The sequence below is a fragment of the Geotrypetes seraphini genome, chromosome 9 (genome assembly GCF_902459505.1).
Source record: "Geotrypetes seraphini chromosome 9, aGeoSer1.1, whole genome shotgun sequence".
In the NCBI taxonomy this organism is placed as follows: Eukaryota; Metazoa; Chordata; class Amphibia; order Gymnophiona; family Dermophiidae; genus Geotrypetes; species Geotrypetes seraphini.
Window position 1 is genome coordinate 177,112,890 of NC_047092.1, and position 9,678 is coordinate 177,122,567.

Genomic DNA, 9,678 nt, shown 5'->3' on the forward strand with positions numbered 1-9,678 from the left:
CGCCTCCTTTTAAGCAGACGGTAATTTTTTCAGCTAGCGCAGCTTAGGTAAACGAGCCCTAAAAGATCACAGCATTATCGTAGAATGCACGTTTAGGTGTAACGATGGAATGATTTATATCCACCGTAGCAAGAGACGACTGTTATAGCCGCGAGACATTTCTCCTCCCTGGCCTTAATTTTTAGCCACTCTACGCTCGCATTGGCTATATTTCTCTGCTCGTTCTACAAACACTAGCTGAAATAAAAAAAATATTAAAATGACTTGACAAGTGTTAAAAATACAGCTGTCTTATTTTATATAAAAAGTGAAGAGACTGCACATTTCCATTCTTATAAAACTCCTACAAAAACCATGATAATGTTGCATTTGTAAAATCAATCACTTTCTGAATCGTGTTAGAAAGAGCAACTAATCTTGCCTCGCTCATCTTTAAGTTGAAGAGACAGCACAACGAAATTTGGTTACAGTGCTCCAAATATCTGTATTGCCATTAAGAAAACCGAGTAACGTCCACGCCGTCCCTTTACCTTCATCCTTAATTACCAATAACTATTCGTATAATGTTATCAAGCGCAGCCCCAGATGTAAACACCCAGTTCGCCCTTTATATTGTCCAGGCAATCATAATGCATTCACAGGATGAATGAAATAATTTGTACCTATTTTCGTGAATCGGCCACCCATGACACGTCTGCATTTTTAACTAAATAAATATCTGATACCCTAGGTCAGGGGTAGGCAATTCCGGTCCTCGAGAGCCGGAGCCAGGTCAGGTTTTCAGGATATTCACCATGAATATGCATGAGATAAGATTTGCATGCACCGCCTCCTTGAGATGCAAATCTGTCTCATGCATATTTATTGTGGATATCCTGAAAACCTGACCTGGCTCCGGCTCTCGAGGACCGGAATTGCTTACCCCTGACCTAGGATCATAGTCCATATATTACGAGGGGGTGCTGAAAAGACGTGGATATGGTTCTATCAATGATCTGAAACAATGTATATAAAAGCAAAACAAAAACTTAGCATTTGTTTCTGCAAATTGTCACTTAACAAAATAAGATAACACTCTTTTCAGCTACAGTGGCAAAGTAAGGCTCAGAATTTAGGAACTGTTGGTTGGGCTGTGAACTATTCGGCACCCCCTGGTATATAGCTAATTAGTCAAAGGGGATACCCCCTCCCCCTATTTAGGCACCTGTGATTTCAGTTTTGAAATCGGATTTTTCCCCCTCCAAATAAAACATTTTGGAAAAGCAGCCACTAGAGGGCGCACCAGCTCCACAACTACAGCCAAGAGAGGGCCAGTACAGTTCCCAACCGCCTTTCCTATCTACTTTTTCTTTAAGTCATTTTTGGGTTTAATCTGATGAACAGTTTAAATATAGGAGACGGCACAATATTTTGTGCATAAAGACGAGAGAGAAAAAATTTCCTTAAAAAGAGGGTGTTTTTAATGCAGGGGTCTCAAAGTCCCTCCGTGAGGGCCGCAATCCATTCGGGCTTTCAGGATTTCCCCAGTGAATATGCATGAGATCTATGTGCATGCACTGCTTTCAATGCATATTCAATGGGGAAATCCTGAAAACCTGACTGGATTGCGGCCCTCAAGGAGGGATTTTGAGATCCCTGACTCAGAGGGACTCTCTTCTCTCTGCAAAGGTCATTCATATTCTTCTAGGGCAGGGGTGTCAAAGTCCCTCCTCGAGGGCTGCAATCCAGTCGGGGTTTTCAGGATTTCCCCAGTGAATATGCATGAGATCTATGTGCATTCACTGCTTTCAGTGCATATTCATTGGGGAAATCCTGAAAACCTGAATGGATTGCGGCCCTCAAGCACTGCTTTCAAAGCATATTCAATGGGGAAATCCTGAAAACCTGACTGGATTGCGGCCCTCAAGGAGGGACTTTGAGATCCCTGACTCAGAGGGACTCTCTTCTCTCTGCAAAGGTCATTCATATTCTTCTAGGGCAGGGGTGTCAAAGTCCCTCCTCGAGGGCTGCAATCCAGTCGGGGTTTTCAGGATTTCCCCAGTGAATATGCATGAGATCTATGTGCATTCACTGCTTTCAGTGCATATTCATTGGGGAAATCCTGAAAACCTGAATGGATTGCGGCCCTCAAGCACCGCTTTCAAAGCATATTCGATGGGGAAATCCTGAAAACCTGACTGGATTGCGGCCCTCAAGCACTGCTTTCAAAGCATATTCGATGGGGAAATCCTGAAAACCTGACTGGATTGCGGCCCTCAAGGAGAGACTTTGAGACCACTGTTTTTTAATGCGTCCGCTTAACCCAACTTTCAAAGCTAGGCCGATTCACTGTCGATTGTGTCATTGTGGTGTGTCTTGAACCAAAAGAATTTGAAGTTCTGCCTCTGAAAGGCTGAGAGGAAAAGAAGCAGATACGTTTCAGGGCGATATACTGGACTCACTGTCCACGAACAGAGCCCCCCAAAACCCTGCGTGGCTGAAGCGCTCCATAAAACAGAAATGACCCGAGTCGTTTTGGGGTTGGGCTGGATGTTTTTTTTTTTCTTTCCTTTTTATTGGTAGTCAAGTGCGTTTTACACACCAGAGATCCCAACAAACAGGGTGGAAGTAAGTTTAGCCGGGCTTTTGTTTGATACCGTGTAGTGACAACAAGAGAAACAAAAAGTGGCCATTTGTAACGGACGTGGTGCCATTTTCTCCTGGTATTCAGCTTCCCTCCATTGAAATCTTTCCTTTGGGACAATGGAGAAGCGGCTAAAATTACAGTCAGCAAATTCTTCCAACTGGCTGCCAGGTTCATCAGGCACTTAGGGCTCAATGAAGGCAGCCCAGTCCTGCTGGATGGTCATTTAGGAGGTTTGGGGGTTTATTTTTTTTTTGGGGGGGTGGGGAATTAATAAGGTATCCTCTATGCGGGGAAAATTGGGCAAATCTCTCTTCTTCCGAATCACAGGGCTTTGGAATAATCTTTCTGCCCCACTACGGAATCTGGGTTCCTTCCAACTATTCCGTAAGCACCTGAAAACTAGGTTTTTCACAAAAATGTAATGCTCTACCCCCCCCCCCCCTGTACTCAACCTCCCAAACCCAAGATGTTGTTCCTTCCTATATTAAGCTCTTGTAAACCCTGCCCAGCTCTATAATTATGGAGAGGATGCGGTATAGAAACTTAAGGTTTAAGGAGACGATTAATTAAGGCACAACATTTCCCCTGTTTAAATTGCTCAGAAAAGGAGTCAGTATAATGGACTTTTTTTTAGTTCAATCAGTTTTATTGATTTTATAGGAAAATAAAGTCCAACAATAGTTTTAATGTGCACTCAGCAATGTGCTGCCTCGGTTGCAAAATACTTTACCCCCCCCCCCCCCAAAAAAAAAAAAAAAAAAATGTCATATGCATTTGAAATATGACGGTTCACGTTGCTTTTTTTTTTTTTTTTTGGCTATAGCTGGTAGCATTAAAGAGCGATTCCGTTGCCAGGGGAGCTTTTTGCCTTGTTTTAAACAGAGACTCGAGGGGGAGGGGCGGCCGGGGAGAGGAAGCTGCCAAGAGGCCTCCCTCCACCCCCCCCCCCCCATCTGCAAAACCCCCAGGTCAAAGCTTACGGCTTTTCCTAAATTTGCATTCCTGGGGACGTCTAAGCCCGGGCCCCATCAAATGCGGGGGGGGGGGGGGGGGGGCTGCCGAGTTTCTCGTTGCAACAACGCGGGCGACGGAGCAAATAGCGAGCGCGGAAGGCTAAGGGGAGCCCGCGCAGCCCCTTTCGCGTCGTCCGAGCGCGCAACCTTATGATTTTTTGTCTTAACGCAACAACTTCCTCCGCAGGGCGCGAGCGACCTGTTGCTGCGACGAGCTCCGAAGGCTCGCGAGTGGTTCGCCCGAGCGGCAGCCGCCGAGCCATCCCGGCCGCGCGCGGCCCCGCCCCCTTTCATGCAAACGAGACGGCAGCCTGTCCTCAGTGGAGGAGCGGGCGCGCCCTGATTGGTCCGGAGAAACGCATTTATTCCCTGACAGCCCCCGTCACATGGATGGTTGTCTATTAACTTGGTCAAAAAAGTAGCTGGAGTTGTCAAGGCTGTGCGTGCGCGCGTGGAAGGGGGAAAAAGTAATTTGCTGGAACCCCCACTTGAAAGGAGAGAAGGAAAGGGAAAAAAAAAAAAAAAGAAGGGGGAAAGAAGTTTTCCGGAATAGCAGAGGGGAAGAAGAGCGCTGGGCTTTGGGAGCTGTGAACTAAGACGCGTAATCGAGGCGCCTCTGCGCGTCCAACCCTGCCTCCCCGTTTTACCCAAAGAACTTTTTCTCGGGGGGTCCTTGGACAAAGCAGGTTGAATGTACAGCATGATGGAGACCGATCTGAAGCCTCCCGCCCCCCAGCAGGCTTCGGGGGGCACGGGCAACGCCAACTCGGCCGGCGGCAACCCCAAAAACAGCCCCGACCGGGTCAAGAGACCCATGAACGCCTTCATGGTGTGGTCGAGGGGCCAGAGGAGGAAAATGGCGCAGGAGAACCCCAAGATGCACAACTCGGAGATCAGCAAGCGCCTGGGCGCCGAGTGGAAACTTTTGTCCGAGGCCGAGAAGCGACCCTTCATCGACGAGGCTAAGCGCCTAAGAGCGCTGCACATGAAGGAGCATCCGGATTATAAATACCGACCGAGGCGGAAAACCAAGACTCTGATGAAGAAGGATAAGTACACGTTGCCCGGCGGGCTGCTGGCCCCGGGGGGCAACGGCATGAGCGCCGGGGTCGGAGTTGGGGCGAGCTTGGGCGCGGGGGTGAACCAGAGGATGGACAGCTATGCGCACATGAACGGCTGGACCAACGGGGGCTACGGGATGATGCAGGAGCAGCTCGGTTACCCCCAGCACCCGGGCTTGAACGCGCACAGCGCCGCTCAGATGCAGCCCATGCACCGCTACGATGTGAGCGCCCTGCAGTACAACTCCATGGCCGGCTCGCAGACTTACATGAACGGCTCGCCCACCTACAGTATGTCGTACTCCCAGCAGGGGACCCCCGGGATGACCCTGGGATCCATGGGCTCGGTGGTCAAGTCGGAGTCCAGCTCCAGCCCGCCTGTAGTCACTTCTTCCCATGCCAGGGCTCCGTGCCAGGCGGGGGACCTCCGGGACATGATAAGCATGTATCTGCCAGGGGCTGAAGTGCCAGAACCGGCCCCCCCAAGCAGACTGCACATGACACAGCATTATCAGGGTGCACCTGTCCCCGGCACAGCCATTAATGGTACACTCCCTCTATCACATATGTAAAGAGAACCCCTTTTCATAGAGTCACTCTGGACCTCTCTCTTTCTTCCTCTCTCTCTGTCTCTCGGACTATTTTTTTGTACAGTAAAAAAACCCCCAACAATTCTGGGGAGGGAAAAGAAGAACCTGTATAGAACTGAAGGGAAGAAACTTTTTTAAAAAAAAAAAGTTCTAGTGGAACGGTAGGAAGTTTGCAAAAGTCTTTGCCAGTAATATTTAGAGCTTTAGTCTCAAAAAAAGAAGACAATGTTTTAATATTTGCAAACAAACTTTTGTACAGTATTTATCAAATTAACCTGGCAATCAAAATGTCCACTCTTTGTACACTGGAAAAATTGCCAATATTTTTTAAAACAGTCGACTTGCAGATCTTAGAATAACTCAACTGCCTCTTAAGGTCAGTTGTAAATGGAAAGTTATTAAAAAAAAAAAATTGGACATTTTAATTGTTTTTAGACATTGTACAAAAGAAATAAAAAGCAGAAGGAGTACTTGCAAAACCATTTAATTGGTTTTCTATAAAAAGGGCAAAAAGTTTAGATTGTACTAAAAAAAAAAAAAAAAATCATTTTTACACATTGTTTAAAAAAAAAGAAAAACAAAAATGACCAGGCAGTTTCACACTGTTGTTAATTTATAATAGCTTTTGTTTCCAAACTTTCCATTCTGTTGAGATTTAAAAACAAAAACATGAAACTACTGTGTTTGAACTATTTTCTTATGGTTTGTAATATTTCTGTAAATTTATTGTGATGATATTTTAAAAAGTTTTTCCCCCCAACCTCATTTTCCGTAGTTGTATTTTAAAGATTCGGCTCTGTATTATTTGAACCAGTATGCCGAGAATCCCATGTATATATTTGAACTAATACCATCCTTATAACTGGTACATTTTCAACTTAAGTTTTTACTCCATTATGCACAGTTTGAGATAAATAAATTTTTGAAATATGGACACTGAAATTACTTTTGAGTCTTGGATTTATTTTTAAATATGTTGACCTATTTTCAAATATTCCTGCAATTATTTTTGATGAACTCAGGCAGATTAGCCAGAGTAATAAACAGTTAGCATTGGTCTTTTAAAAAAAAAAAATGCACAGAGAATGTATTTGTTGAGTAGAATATGAATTGTTTGAGCTAAATAGCCAGCCTTGATCGTAAAGCTCTACCAGATGAATGAATGCGTCTGATGGAGGAAAGAGATTTTAGGCGTGCTTTTGAATTTTCCAACTTGTTGCCAGAAATTCATCTTGAACCGAATCATTGTTGGCCAGCAAAATAAAACGTTTCCAATATTAGAGCCAGGAAGAGAGAAAAGAGGCGTTACTTTACGTTCTCTTTTACTGCTGCAATTATTATTATTTTTAACTGGCTACAGCTTTCCAATTACCAGGGAAGGAATTATAGGTGGCATTGCTAGGTGGAGAATCGTGCAGATCTCAGTGGAGTTATGGAAAAAGTAAATATAGTAAAAGATGATTATATTATCAGTGTAACGTAAGGTCTTTGTGAGCAACTTTTTGCTTCGTTTGTTTGATTTTATTTACCACGGAACAAACCTGAAATTTACACCATGTAAACGAAAATGTGGGTAATATTTAAAGGCTGTCAAATTAGAGAAGGAAAAAAAAAAGGGGCCGCTGAAAAGTTCTCAGCCCGACCAAGAAGAGAATGGCGTGGAGCCACCAAACTCACAAGTTATTCCGCACTTTTCTTGACACTTTGCGTTTCGTTTCATATCACTGAAACGAAAAGTGCGGAATAACTTGTGAGTTTGGTGGCTCCACGTCATTCTCTTCTTGGTCGGGCTGACAACTTTTCGACGGCTTGTATACCGCCTGTGATTACAATCCAAGCGGTTTACATTATTATATATACAGATAATTCATTTTGTACCTGGGGCAACGTGATGGTTAGGCGACTTGCCCAGTCACAAGGAGCTGGGGAATTGAACCTGTTCCCTAGGCCACTGCACTAACCTTTAGGCTAGAAAATGCTAAATCTCGAGGTAGTCCTTTCCATGTCTACTTTGTAGAGTCTAATCACTTTTAAAAATGAGATGATCGAGCGCTTGAGCTGTACAAATATCTTCCCTCGATATGAAGAGTGACTAATAACTGGAAGAGAGCGGCTAGAACTAGCCAGTGATAACAGTTTGAAAGCATAGTTGTGGTTTTTATAGTCAGTTTCTTTAAAGATGAACCAGAAACCCAACTGAAATAGTTTTACATAAAAAGGCTTATTTCTCAAATGACCATTTAAATCGTCCCCTTATGTTTTGCACATAATTCTGGTAAACTAATTTAAAAAAAAATGCAGAATACAAAAATGTTATAACTTAATTTCAGTAAAAAAAAAAAAAAAAAAAGATTCAAATAATAGTACAACTTAGTTTTATTTGAAAAGGGCAAGATGTGAATTCATTTTCCTAGGTGCATGCTATAGTGTTTTTCATGTCTTCACTGCCAGATTGCTCCAAGATTTGGCCTTGGCTTAAAGGTGACAATAGTAACTCCTGGACATTAGAAGTATCTTGCGAAAATACCTTGTTTACATATTTTTACTTTGGGTGATCATGTTTATTTGTTTAGATTTTTTTTTTTAGACTATTCTATACCTAGATAGGCCAAACTATTATTCCAGAACATAAACTACTGGTAAATTATTTTTTTCCCCCCCAATTAATGCAGAAACTTTATTTAAAAGAATTTCGAAGAATTGCAGAGCATTTGTAATGTATATGAGGATTATTCACTTGGTAATGAGCACATTTGGCGCTCCGGCACATATGAATAAAGGAGAACTTTGAATAACGATGTAATCGATTTTTACTATTCATTAAAGGACTTCCTGAATTTTAGCTAGTTGAAAACAATAACAATTGGAAAGAACAATGAAAGTGTTCAAAGGAGGTTAAAAAAACTATAAAAGAAAAGAATAAAATTTCCCTGTAAGTCTACAACTTTAAGCAAGATACCAAAGGCAGAAAATGACTGGCAAATTTAAATCCTATTTTATATTATTAATTGTTCACTTTAGGTCTGGGTACTAGAATTAAAAAAAAAAAAATCCTTGTTTAAAATATTTTGCTATGTGTCATAAATGTTTTTAAAAAGCTTTTCTGTGCAAAGCTATTTTTTTTTTTTGGACCAAAGAGAAATTTAAGAATGGCTTTGTAGAATTTTACTGATTAATGAAAATGATCTCTCTCATTCTAGTTCCAGTTCAAGAATGACATGTTGCATCATATCTATATTAAAATTTTAACCTGAACTATTGTTGATTTCACTTGACAATGCAGTGTCTAACTTTGATTTTTATCTACTTTGACTGGAGGTTGGGGTTTGTTTGGTTTTTTTTAATTGTGTTCACATATGTCTTTTTTGGACTGAATCCTGCACACTTTGGTTTCTGGTCAAATGGGGGTTATTTAGAATGTTTTCACTAACCATAGAGCAGAAGCGAAAGCAAAGGAAAGATTGCCTTTTCCCCTGCGTTTTGTTGACATTTTGGTCTTAAGATATTTTACTGAACTGCAGAAATAGATTAGTAGGATACCTTGCCAAGGCTGTGAAGCTGGTATTACAGATGGTCCCAGGGGAAGGGATCTCACATTAGCTGCTAAGTATTATTACTACAAATGCGTCCCTACTGGACTTTCAAAGGGTCAAAGAGCAATGGTTCAATTAATTATTGATACTGCTTGTGGATTTGGTTGTTCTAGCAAGACGTGCTCCTAGAATTGACATAGTCTTACAGTAGGGAATCTCAAAAGATTGCTTCTGTCTTCTATTCACTAACCATGGCTAAAGATGAGAACCATAGCAAGAGTGGATTCCGAAAAACATCCACTTTTCTATAGGCTTTTAGACAAACTGTATCAAGCATAATTATCACAATTTAATGCAACACTAGGTAAATAATGGTTGTGTTCAAAATACACTAAACTATTTGATTGCAAGTCGGCAATAAGTATTTATTACGAGATATTGTAAATATTACTTCTTATAACAAGAAATCTTTTGCTCCAAACACTGAACCCATTACAATATATTTTCAACCTATGTTTTGCTTGTTGTTTATTTGGTGTTATGCTAAATAAACAACACCGCCACCCTCTTAAGTGAGATTAGGTGACAAATAATGTAGGTTGAATGAACAGAGATAAGATGCTAGGGAAGGGGGAACCAATCATTACAAAACCAAATTCATTCAGCTTTTCAGGACTTTTGTGTTGGTCTCCATTGACGGTTTGCAAGCTGCCAGTTTTCTCACATTAAAAAGAAGCGATCTGCGCCTCAGGGGGACAAGCCATACCTCTTAACTGCATAGCGATGGGCTTCTCATTTAGAACCAATACAAGAAGAAAATGAAACAGAGCCTTTGTCTGCACAAGGTTTACTTTG

The 9,678-nt window shown here is 42.1% G+C and overlaps 1 protein-coding gene across 1 annotated transcript; it reads left to right on the forward strand.

The window, feature by feature from the left end:
• Positions 1 to 4,043: 4,043 nt before the first annotated feature.
• Positions 4,044 to 6,222, forward strand: SOX2 (SRY-box transcription factor 2). Its single transcript, XM_033957568.1, has one exon. It carries the CDS (start codon positions 4,331 to 4,333, stop codon positions 5,270 to 5,272), a length of 942 nt encoding a protein of 313 aa, XP_033813459.1. The 5' UTR covers positions 4,044 to 4,330; the 3' UTR covers positions 5,273 to 6,222.
• Positions 6,223 to 9,678: the final 3,456 nt, after the last annotated feature.

Bases quoted from the DNA above. Each gene is read 5' to 3' on its own strand.
- SOX2 (XM_033957568.1), top strand. From the start codon at position 4,331: ATGTACAGCATGATGGAGACCGATCTGAAGCCTCCCGCCCCCCAGCAG.